The sequence below is a fragment of the Helobdella robusta genome (assembly GCF_000326865.2).
Source record: "Helobdella robusta unplaced genomic scaffold HELROscaffold_89, whole genome shotgun sequence".
Classification (NCBI taxonomy): Eukaryota; Metazoa; Annelida; class Clitellata; order Rhynchobdellida; family Glossiphoniidae; genus Helobdella; species Helobdella robusta.
Window position 1 is genome coordinate 35,910 of NW_008705506.1, and position 13,166 is coordinate 49,075.

At 34.3% G+C, this 13,166-nt stretch overlaps 2 protein-coding genes across 2 annotated transcripts in view; both read right to left on the reverse strand.

Moving 5' to 3' along the window:
• Positions 1-4,992: 4,992 nt before the first annotated feature.
• Positions 4,993-5,190, reverse strand: HELRODRAFT_128197 (hypothetical protein; the record flags this gene model as incomplete). The annotated part of the gene is made up of 1 exon (XM_009032844.1): positions 4,993-5,190. A coding segment is annotated over one exon (198 nt), but the record flags the coding sequence as incomplete, so codon positions are not given.
• Positions 5,191-5,793: 603 nt separating this feature from the next.
• HELRODRAFT_182599 (hypothetical protein) overlaps positions 5,794-13,166 on the reverse strand; it is a gene marked incomplete at both ends in the record, with an annotated part of 10,061 nt that continues 2,688 nt past the window's right edge. Inside the window, 5 exons of the mRNA XM_009032845.1 lie at positions 5,794-5,877; positions 6,370-6,491; positions 8,063-8,216; positions 8,403-9,040; positions 9,095-9,235. Coding sequence (XP_009031093.1) covers positions 5,794-5,877; positions 6,370-6,491; positions 8,063-8,216; positions 8,403-9,040; positions 9,095-9,235 — 1,139 coding nt within the window. The remainder of the gene's footprint in view (positions 5,878-6,369; positions 6,492-8,062; positions 8,217-8,402; positions 9,041-9,094; positions 9,236-13,166) is intronic.

Sequence of the window (13,166 nt, forward strand, 5' to 3'; positions counted from 1 at the left end):
ATTATGTGCATCAGATTTCGGATTAAAAAGTCATCTACGATCTCACAGAAAGCCGAATGTCACTTGATATCGAGGCAACGTCCTCGCCGTTACGGTGGACAACACAATAACGATAACATATATATATATATATATATATATATATATATATATATATATATATATATATATATATATAACACTTTTATGTGTTTTCATTATCGATAAATATAACACTATTATGTGTTTTCATTATCGTTAAATATAACACTTAACGTGTTTTCATTATCGATGATTCCTCTGTTTCTAAATTTATTGGCACGAAGAATAGGGACAACGCAAAATTGGAATTGTTGTTTAAAAATTTAAAAAAAAATTTAAATTGAAAATTTTTGTTTATTTTATGCATGGTAGAACAAAAAAAACTTTTTTCGGTATTCCTATATCTTCGGTGTTCAAATTGATATGTTGTGTATGTGCCCAGATGCTCTATATATATATATATATATATATATATATATATATATATATATATATATATATTTGGGTGAATGCTCGCGCCCATTTTGTATAAAATAATTTTTTTTGGGGTGTGTTCAATAACACGCACTTGTTGTCACTCATTTTTATAAAACTCGTCAAGCAATTCAAACGGCTGACGACGTCGTTTCGACAGTGTATGTCATCACTGCCCTCTCTCTATATAAACATATATATATATATATATATATATATATATATATATATATATGTTTATATTTATTATATATAAAGAAATTATCTTAAATTTATAGTAAACATTATCTATTGAAATTTATAGCTAATAAATAAATTGAATACTTGCTGAAATCATCATCAAAAGTCAAATCCGAAATCTTGTAAACAATCATTGTGTCATTTGACAGATGAGGCAAATGTCTTAGAGCCGGCTACAAAAAGTATAAAAACCCAGACAAAAAATATTTTTCAAAACGTATAAATTTATATCAATTTAAAACAATTAACTTAATATTAAACAAAAAATCAAAATCATTTTACTTGCGATACTATATAATTTTGATATACTTGCCAAAATCGTTGTAAAAAAGTTATAAAAAAATTTGAAAATACGAATTTTTAATTTGTTCAAACAATATAATTTTTTAAATGGTTTTTTTTGTTTTATGTCAATTTTTTGTACTCATTTTCTATTCTAGTTTATTCAAATCAATTTATCTTTTGGTCTGTCAGTCTGATTTTTAAGAAATACTTGAACTCAATAGACCTGATCCCGATACACTTGGTTTTAACAAAACTTATCTTGCACGCTCACGCAAGAGTATATAATGTATTTCATCTCTCACTACGACCAAAACTGCAATGTAAAAAAATCTAACTCGTTCTACGTTTTAGTCTAAACGCGATTCGTCTCTTAAAAAACTCATCAGTAGCCCGATATGTCGGTCATGGAAATAAAAAAACCTTCTTTAGTATCTGATAACTCACGTTCTTTGTTTTTATTGGTTTGAAAAACTTATGTCTAATATGCACGTACTATGGCAGCTGAATATTTGTATTGATTTTAAAATGCGTAGCAACGCACGTAGGAGACAAGTACTTGTGAAACAAATCAACACACTATTTTATCTATTCGGCAGGATGTGTTTTTGTAAATTGCCTAAAAAACCATTTGTTTACTATGTTATCTACTAAGAGGGTATATCTATTAAGTTGGTATTTTAACTCGGGCTACCGAGTCCCCTGAAAAACGAAAAGTATCTAGTCTATCCGCCATACGCTGCTGCAATATCAAAAAAACAGATATTCAAAAAATTTAAAAAAAAATCAAATTGGACTGTTATAAAATTAAACCATCGAGATACTCAGGCGTACTTGGTAACAAAAATTCTCAGATAACAATAAAATTGTGTTCATCCTCAATACCAATATATATATATCTAAAATGTCAAGTTGCTGTTCCCAATCTATATCGAAAACGTTGGCTCCTTTAGAAACCCATATATATATATATTTATATATAATTAAATAAAAATAATTAGATACAAATTACAATTACATGTATTTATTATCTTTTAGATATGTATTCATCATCAGGGATTATTACAATAAACACAGAGCGTATAAAGACACGTGAATCAGTAGATAACAATGCGCACTAAAGTGTTTTTAGGTAATTTACAAAACACATTTTAGTCGCTAGAGGTGTACTGTTACTCTGCAGAATTAATGAAAACAATAAATATCATCCATATATACATATATTATTATTTATTATTATTATTGAAACATCTATGAAGCGCTAATTAAACGAATCTCAAAAGCGCTATCTAACAAAAACTGAACTTAGCAACATTATTGAGATAACAAACGAGAAATCATAATGCATTTTACTGAAATAAGATTAAAATTTGGTCATGAACAGAAAAAGTAATCGATTCAATATAACGAAAATACGAAATAATATTTAGAACATGTTAACTAAACAGAATGAATTGGTAAGTCATAAAACAAACTGTTGCAATAGTCGACGCGTGAGTGCACAAATGCATGAACCAACGTCTGTAACGTGGACGCATCTAGGGATCATCGAATTTGATTGATTTTCCTGATTTGAAACATGCATTCGGCTGAGAGCTTCTTAATGTGTTGTTTCATTGACAAACCTGAATCAATTATAAAGCCCAGATTAGCTGCTGTCTGAGAAAATGGGATGACCTCATCATTAACAGTTATTGAATCTATGTCTATTCTTGAGAGTTGCTGCCATGTTCCGATTGGTAAAAAAAATCTTGTTTTGGTTTAGTTTTGAACTATTGTTTTGCATCCACTTAATGACTCCAGACAAACATTTAACCAAGTTGTCCAATTCTGATTTAAAAGAATCTTGTCTGTGTGATGTTTTATATGTTTTATTTAATATAAATTTAATTCAACTCAAATGTGCGTTATGATATCTCCGTTTTTTTAATTTTCGTCCATAAGATACTAAATATATAAAGATACAAATGTCACATCTCCCTTTTTAAAAGTTCAATTTTATTGTTTTTATTTAATACATATATTTAATTAAGAACATAGCCCTTGAATCTAACAGGGAGTTTTGATGAACGACTACTCCGTGTCCTCAGGATGGATTCGTGGGAAGACTGTGTGGTGTCACCTGTTGAACTGTTGCACTGAGGATGAATTGGGGATTCCAACCTTTGTGGCTGTGTTGCCTCTAATGGTGGAAAATGATCTTGAACTGGATGTTGTTATCTTAAAGTGCCAATCATTTGCAAACCTGTGCAATCTGGTTGCTAGAAAATGGCATGCTGTCTGCTATCATTTCTTCAGGCATTCCATGCCTGGCAAATATTGCTTTCAGTTGTAATATGACTGAATCTAATGTTTTTGTTCCTAAAAGGGCAATTTTTGGAAACTTTGAGAAATAGTCTACAACCAGGAGGTAATCTTTACCTGCAAATTGAAAAATGTCAACTCCAATTTTAGCCCAAAGTTTCTGAGGGATTTTATGTAAAAGTAATGGCTCTGGTTGTTGTTTTCTATGGTGTGTATTGAAAACTGAACATCTTTCAACCATTTCCTCAATTTCACGAGACAAACCAGGCCAGTATAAACAAGAGCGTGGCATGGCTTTGGTTTTGTCTATTCCGAGATGACCTTCATGTAACAAAAATAACATTTCTTTTTTCAAAGATTTTAGAACGAAGAGTTTTCTTTCATAAAATAAAAGTCCATCAAGCTCATAAATGTAAGATGCAATTTTCTGAAAGAATTTCAACTCAATTCTTTCATATTCACAAGGAAACCATTTCTTATCCACGACTGTAGTTTCGAAAGATGTGGATCTTTGTGTGTTTCCAATATAAATTGCTCATGCTTGTTGAAGCTAGTTGAAAAATCATTGAGTATGGTATGTACCATGACTTCAATGTTTTCCTGCATTTCCAAATCTGCTGCATCACTGTGCTTAAGAAAGGCCCTTGAAAGAGCATCAGCTATGAGCATCTTGCTTCCAGGTATGTATTTCAATTCTATGTTGAACTTTAATAGTCTTAACATTCGTTGTAATCTTAGAGAAGTTTGGTTCAGAGACTTTGATAATGTATTTTCGAGTGGTTTGTGGTCAGTATACACAAGTGTTTTTGCTCCATAAATGTACTGAGAAAACTTTTCTCACGCAAATACAACTGCCAAGAGTTCTTTTTCTATCTGAGCATATTTTTTTTCAGTTTCACTCAATGCTCGAGATGCATAAGCTATAGGTTGTTTATTTTGTAACAGTACTGACCCGATTCCTGTTTGTTTCCGATTCCAAGCGTCTGTTTGGATGCATGCTTGCGTCTTAGCATCAAAAAATTTTAACTCAGGAGTTGTTGTAATAGATTTCTTTAGTTGCTCAAAAGCTTTGGTATGTTGGTTGTTCCACATCCATTCACTATTTTGTTTCAGCAACTGTCGCAGAGGATCAGTAAGTGTGGAGAAATGTGGTATAAACTTAGACATGTATGTGACCATGAAAACGCTGAAGACTCTTTTTATCATGTGGTGTCGGCAAGGCTAGGATAGCGTTGATTTTGTTGTCATCAAGAGCCACACCTTCCTTTGAGATTCTATGAACTAGGTATTTAACACTGAAAACTTTAATTTGTAGTTTCTTACTATTGAAGCGAACATTGAATTTTCTAGCCCTTTCAAGTACTTTTTTGAGTATCTGGTCATGTTCTGTTTTATTACTAGCTGCAATGATTAAGTCATCAAATACTATGAGAACACCATCAATGTCTCCAAAAATTTCAATACTTCTCTTCTGAAACACTTCGGGAGCTGATGATATTCCAAATGGAAGTTTACGAAATGAGAATCTTCCAAAGGGTGTATTAAAGGTGCAGAGGCGAGTACTTTCAGTGTCTAATTTGATCTGCCAAGACCATCTTTCATGTCGACAATGGTGAAAAACTTTTTTCCATGAAGTTTTGGCATTATATCTTCACAAGTTGGTTTTACAAAATGTTCTCTTTTTATTGCCTTGTTGAGATTTCTAGAATCGAGGCATAATCTTAATGATCCATCTTTCTTTTTGACAATAAGCAAGTTGTTTACCCAATATGTTGACTCATCTTTTTTTTCTATTATTCCATTTTTTAACAAACTATCTAACTTCTGCTTGAGTTTTGGCTGTAACGCTAGTGGTACCCGTCTTGGCGGTACTGGTTGTACTGATGGGTCTACTGTAATGTGATGCTCTCCAGAGAGACAACCAAGTCCTTTGAACACATCAGAAAATTCATCAAGTATCTGTGCTGATGTTCTTTTTTCTACACTAATTTTTATGGTATCAACTCTGTGTAGAAAATTTAGTTTGCTGCATGATGGCAGTCCTATCAGTGTTGGGGCATTGCTATTAATGATATAAAATTCTAAAAACGTTTTTAAACCCTTAATTATTGTTTCAACAAACGATGATCCTAGAGGCTGAAGTTTTTCACTGCCATGAGGTTTAAAAACTGTGTTAGTCTTTGTTAGCTTTGGTCTTTTAGGAAGTTGTTCAAAAACTGTTTTTGGGATGACGTTGACTTCAGCACCTGTGTCTAATTTGCATCTGACTTTCATGCCATTTAGATATAGTTCTTTCCACCAACAATTTTCTTGATTTGCAGGGCAAATTCACCAATGAAAAAGCTGTTTATATTTTCCTCAACTGCATGAATTGACGATCTAGATGATGGCGATGCTGAACGTGAATGGTTGTCTGTAGATTTTTTAAAACTTATTTTTTCCTTTATTTGACAAGTTGGAGGCTTTACACATCTACCAAAATGGTTTTGTTTTAAACATCTGTAACATTGTTTTCCAAATGCTGGGCATTGTTTCATAGGATAAATTGTGCCGCATCTTCCACAGCCATGTTTGTTCATTTTGCCATTATTTTGGTCTTTATTTTTGCCAGACCTCACAGAGTTTATTGTTGCTGGTAACTCGTCACCTTTTATGGTTTTTAATTGTTTTCGAGTAACCTCAGCAGCTCTGCATAACTGAAGTGCCTTTGTGAGAGACAATTCCGGTTCTCTCAACAATTTTACCTGAAGACGTGCATCAGCACAACCCAAAACTACTCTGTCACAAATCAATGACTCCTCCTGTTCACCAAATTTACATGATTTGGCTCGGAGACATAGCGTGGTTACAAATGAATCTACTGGCTTGTGAGATTTTCCAAAACTGGTACCTTTCAAAAACAACGTTTTTACGTGGTGAGCAATACTCTTCAAATTTTGCTTTTACTGCAAATATTTTATTTTTGTCCTCTGGCGGATCAAAAGTGAATGAATTGAAAATGTAAAGTCCCTCATCACTAATCCAACTCAGAAACATCGCAACTTGTACCTTTTCTGGAAGCTGGTCCGATCGAGAAGCAAAAAGAAATAGCTCAAATCTCTGTATCCATACTTTCCAACTCTCTTCAACATTGCCTTGATCAAAGTTCAACGCCGGAGGCGGTTGAAAACCTTTAAAAACGTCAGTCATTATTTTATTGATAAAACTTATACTATGGTTTAAACATTTATTTTTACTATATTTAAACAATTGTCGACTGCGCCATGTGATGTTTTATATGTTTTATTTAATATAAATTCAATTCAACACAAATGTGCGTTACGATATCTCCGTTTATTTAATTGCCGTCCAGAAGATACTAAATATATAAAGATACAATTGTCATGGTCTGCTCGTAACAATAATTTGTAAGTCGTCCGCAAAAGCATGATCTGAGAAACCAAATGATTCTATTATCTTTAGTACTTCAGATGTATAGATGAATAGAATAGGCCCTAGAACCGAACCTTGTGGCACACCAGACAACATAACATTAACCTCAGACAATTTACCACCAAATGATACCTGTTGTGATCTACCTACCAGATACGACTCAAACCACCAGAGATTCCAAAACTGCAACGTACTCTTGTTAAAAGTACTTTGTGATTTACGCAATCAAATGCAGATGACATATCAAGAAAGACTAGCATTGCCACATTTTGTTCATCAATTGCCCCGTACACTTCTGAGATAACTTGCAAAAGAGCAGTTTCAGTCGAATGGTACTGACGGAATCCAGATTATAATTTCGGCATTAAATTGATATTGTTCAAGTAACTGAGTGTTTGCCTGACAACCACACGTTTGATAATTTTGGATAGGAAAGACAGATTGGAAATTGGTCTGTAATTCCCAACATCATTTTCGTCTAGATTATGTTTTTTCAGCAGCGGAGTTATGATAGCATGCTTGCAGCCAGAGGGAACCTGTCCCACATTCAAACTGCTGTTTATCAGGCCTGCCAAAAATGTGCAAATAGTTTTATAAATTTCTTTAATACGTGGGTAGGTATTACATCTTGTTGACACGACTTTGTAGGTAAATTTTGAACGAACTGTATTACCTCCTCATAAGAAACCATAGAAAACGTTAAGAACAGATTATTATTGACACCTGATTGGAATTCTGCCAGGCTCTGTTGAGCATCGCTGTTGACACTATCTCTCAGCTTGCTTAACTTTTCATTAAAATAGCACATAAATCGATCAGATGTTAGATCATCCATATCCGAGCAGGATTTATCGTTACGACCCCTACAGAGAATGCTGTTCAGAACCCGCCAAAAATTTGTTGGTTTCATCAACAAGTTCCGATTTACTCCTCAAAGCAGTTTTCCATTCATTTTGATGAATCAACTGTAAACTTTTTCTGAACCTTCTTTCCATTTTTCTGCACAAACGCTTGGCCTACCTGCAATCATTATCATACCACGGAGCCATACAAAGGTTATTGGCGGTCACTGCACGAATAGGTACAACTTTATCGGCAATAGATTTTAACTCGTTATTAAATAAATGCAATTCTTTGTCTACCTTATTGCTTTGACATGATTTGAAGAATGGAGATTCAAGCACGAGTTTGATAAAGTCATCAACATTCATCTGATTCCATATTTTAAAAACTTTTTTAATTTCAACCAAATATTCTCGAGTCATCGACAGTTCAGCCCAAATAAAACTATGATTAGAATAAATTCCACTTGGATGGACTAAACAGTCATGAGCTGGAAAATCCTCGGAGGCCACTATCAAGTCTAGTGTACCACCACGTAGATGTGTTGGGGCTTTTACATGATTGATGAGTTGAAAATTATCGAAGATATCATTTAAATTAGCAGCATAAGGATCATTCGTCTTTTCAACGTGAACATTAAAGTCCCCGGTTAACACCTACCTTTTTACGATTATTAAAGCCAACAGCACCACCTTTCATTACATTGTTACTACCTACTAAGTTAAACCAGCTTGAGGACACTGATGTTTTTCGTGGTGAATTGAACATCTTGAAGAATGAAATTTCACCACTCTTCATTTGCCAACCTGGCCTCTTACATAGTATAAAAAACCCTTGTCAAAAGCTTCTAATGCCCTTGCTTCCTCTATCCTTGACCTCAGTTCCTTTCTCTGCTCTGGGAAGAGATCGTGACTGAGTCCGACGCAACCCAGGCTGACGTCAAGCGATTTTAATTTAGAGACATTTTTAATTATCATGTTTTTTATGTCAACATTATCCATTTTCAACAACAGCGGTCGGGTATGATCGTCTGGTTTTTTTCCGAGTCTAGTTAGATGGACTAGGTTAGCATAAACAACATTATTAGACAGGTGTTTCAGAGTCTTCATGACGCCCACCCGGTCACCGTCGCTCTCAAGCAAATGAAACATAATTAGATTGTTTTCTCTTTCTTTGATTTGTTTAGCATCATTTATTGTCGTCTGGACTGTTTTGACTTCGGCCTTGATATCATCAGCGTGCCCTTTAAGCCCGCGACTGACGATATCTGCAAAAAATACTTTCATATCATTCTTCAAGATGTTCAATTCACCACGAAAAACATCAGTGCTCTCAAGCTGGTTTAACTTTTCTCTATTACTTTCTAATGTTGCGTTGATATTCTCAAGCTCTGACTTTATATTTGCATTCAAATCGTTCAATGTGTTGAGTTTGTTGAAAACATCTTTTCAGAGAAAATCGACAAAGCTGGTCAACTTTTTAATGTTAGGTCCCAGACTTGAGCATCTATCACAGAACCATCTAAGGTTGGTACTGGAATCCAAAAGGTTGCAAACTTCTTCAGGGATTGAAACACAGTTTGCATGCGCAAAGTACTCACACTGAGAACATTTGACAGCCTTCCCCTGACCTTTTGCCTCTGAACATTGCAAACATTTATTTTTGTTCATTTTTACCAAAAACAGTTTAACTTTCAATTTATGATATTGAACGTTAGAAACTAAGTTAATGTTCGTACACAACACTACTTATGCGTTGACGACAACAATTTATATTCAACTTGTTTAAAAAAAACTATAAAACAATACAAGTTAATTCTAAATTAAATTATTTAATCAAATTGTTAACTCATTCAAAAAATAAAAATACGGTAATACTCCTCTTAATTTATGCTTTAAAAGGAGTCAAAAATTAACACTATAACCTCGGTATAAATATCTAAAGAATCACAAAAACGCAGAGAAAATCAAATACGGTTAAACCCAACGTAGCGAAAAAGTATGTATATTGTATACATATATACATGGTTGTTTGTTCTGAAAATTTTCATGTTTTAATTAGTAAGATATATTTCCTAGTGGTGTGTACTCCGACCACAGTTTGATACATGTTAGCATACCAATTAAACGAATATGTCTTAAAAAAGTTCGCAGATTAGCTAGATCGTGCGTGGAGAAAACTTGATGAAAATCTGTTTTTTTCGTATGTTGCAAATTCTCCGTTGTCAAAGCCATGTCAAAGTCACGACGTAAATTTTGAATTTGAACTTTTCAATGATGAGATGAAGAAAATTGTTGATAAAGTTGCGCCTCTTCACTTTATAGAACACAGATGCGATTTGATAACTCCTTGGTTTGATGATGAATGCAGAGCAGTTAAAAAACTTTGTCGACAGAAAGAAAGGAAATATAGAAAATATTTATCATCAGCCTGTCGGAGTGAGTGGATTGCTGCTTTGCGAAATAAAACTAAATGTTTTTCTAAAAAAAAGAAATTGTTATTGGAAAACACTGATAAAGGAAAACGACGGAAACCCTAAAAATTTGTGGAAAGTAATTAATAAAATCATTTGCAAAAATTATGATAATGAATCGTCTCAGGAACATGTAGACATCACTTGTTCTCAATTTATTGATCATTTTGAAGAAAAAATCAACAAAATAAAACGAGACGCCAAAGTAGTTGACAAACCAGTTTTTGATAAATGTAAATTAAACAGTGGCTCTTTGTTTTCAAATTTTGCAGTGGTTTCAGAAGATGTAAAAAAAATTGTTCTTAATCTGCCATCTAAATCTTGCATGTTAGACATCCTTCCTACTCACATTTTGAAAAAACATATAGACCTCTTCATCTCGTTTCTCACAAGTTTAGTTAATTTATGATTGTGTGCTGGAGCACTTCCTGTTTCTTGCAAGCATGCGGTTGTGATACCCATCTTGAAAAAAACAAACGCAGATTTTAATGAGCTCGGAAACTACAGACCAAAATCTAACATTTGTTTCATCTCCAAAATCATAGAACGTGTCGTAGTAGGTGAACTTGTAAATCATTTAAATAAACATAATTTGTTCCTGATTCATCAATCTGGATATAAACGTTACCATTCTACAGAGACGGCATTGTTATATGTCTTGTCCGAATTATTTGCCTCCATCGACAAACAGAATATTGCTCTACACGCATTTTTGGACATGAGTGCAGCGTTTGACTGTGTCGATCATCAAATTCTATTAAACAGATTAATTCACGACTTTGGCATTGCTGGAACTGTTATCAAGTGGTTCGACTCCTATTTGACTGGAAGGACTCAACAGGTATTTTTCAAAGAGCATCTGTCTAGAGTAAAAACAAAGTCATCCGGAGTGCCACAAGGTTCAATACTTGGACCTATTTTGTTCATACTGTATACAGCTGATGTATTTAATGTAATTGATACTTTTGGTTTTTCTTATCATGCATATGCCGACGACATTCAAATAATAGTCAGCAGTAAACCAGATCAGTTCGAAAGTGCAGTTGAAAGACTAATAAAATGTTTGGCTGAAATTGACACATGGATGTCAAAAAATTGTCTCAAACTTAATCAAAATAAATCACAGTTTTTACCAGTGGGCACCTGGCAGCAGCTATCAAAAGTAAAATTGATTCAATAATGATTGAAGATAATGAGATAAAATTTTGCAAGAAGGCTACCAATTTGGGATGTATTTTTGACACTAAACTAAAACTTTGTGACCACATAAAATCACAATCTAAATCATGTTCAGCACAACTTCAACAAATATACCGAATAAGAAAATATCTGGATCAAACTGTAACACAATCATTGGTTCATGCGTTTGTCTACTCGAGATTGGATTATTGCAACAGTCTGTTTTATGGGTTGCCAGAAAGGTCTATCGCTGACTTCCAGTCTATTCAGAACAGAGCTGCAAAGGTGATTGTTAGAGGCAGAAAATACGATCATGTGACGCCAATTCTGAATAGCCTCCATTGGCTAACAGTGAAGAAACGAATTTTTTACAAAATATGCGTCATTATGTACAAGGCCATAAACGGACAACTCCCAGAATACCTGGCTGATAGATTCATAAAGAAGCCGCTGTCTTCGACTGGAAGACGCATGCGATCAGATGACGTCAATTTGTTGATTGTACCAACTACGCAGCTGCAGACATCGTCTAGAGACATTGCAGTGTCGGGACCAATCGTCTGGAATAGTCTGCCAATGTCGATGAGAATGTCAAAGATGAACATTGTTGATTTCAAAAAGAATTTGAAAACTTATCTATTTGCGATGAACGATTGTAATTGATTGTATCATATCGTCTATTGATAGGATGTACATTATTTCACTGTTCGTTTATTATTTTTCTTTTTTCGATAGCGCTTGTGAGAGATATTTATTTTAATAGGCGCTTTATAAGTGTTTGATAATATATATATATATATATATATATATATATATATATGTGTGTGTGTGTGTGTGTGTGTATGTGTGTGTGTGTTGAGTGTGAGAATAATCGATCTGTCATCAACTATTCTCCTCTATATTCTTACTCATTTTTTCAATATATATATCTTTATATATATATACACAAAATTCCTACCCTTTCTTTTTAAGTCTTCGACATCCGCAATATATATTGCTTTAAAACTGCAGTCTACGTAAAAATTACAAATAAAGGCATTTGCCTTAATGGAAAAAGCGAATGCTCTAAACAATTTAGAATCAGCACAACAAGAGCGTTCGACAACCGCGCCTTCACTAATCATCAACAAAAAAACGTAATGAAGATTTGAAAAAAGTCACAAACCTCTTGATAAACAATGGATAATGCACATCAATGATCGATAAAATAATTAAATACAAATTTGTAATAAATATTGTTAAGTTGGAACGAACAAAGGACTCTGTCTCAATGGGATTAGTGAGTGCACTGAAACATTCCTAACCAGTACGATCAGTGCCTTCGTCAACAGGGCGTATACTCACTCATCAAAAGCTGAAGATAGAGAAAAAGAACTCCAACGAGTTACCAATCTTCTAATTAATAATTGATGCAAACTATCAAAAATAAAGAAAATAGTTCACCGCAAAGAACAGCAACTTAACAATGAAAATACAAACGACAATAACAACAACAACAACACACGTTTAGACGGCATTTTCCCCGAGATCGGGGGTTGCCGTTTGGCTACCTATGATGAAACCGAAATACCCCTCGACTCCATCCACATCTGTCACTCGCCTCAGTACCACGCAACCCCGCTTTCACCCTGTCCTTCTCCACCTGCTCTCTCCATCCCAACCGCGGACGACCCCTTCCTACCACTCCTTCAACCTCGAACTCCAACGCTCGCCTAATCCCGACCCTTTCATCCCTTCTCAACACATGTCCATACCACCGCAATCTCGATCTCCTTATCAATGTCACAATGTCCTCATTCAGTCCCATCATTGACATCAGCTCTGTACTACTCCTCCTATCCTTCACTTTAACCCCACACATCATCCTCACCATAGCTCTTTCAGCCCTCTGCAGTACACTTTCCTCCTCTCTCCTCAA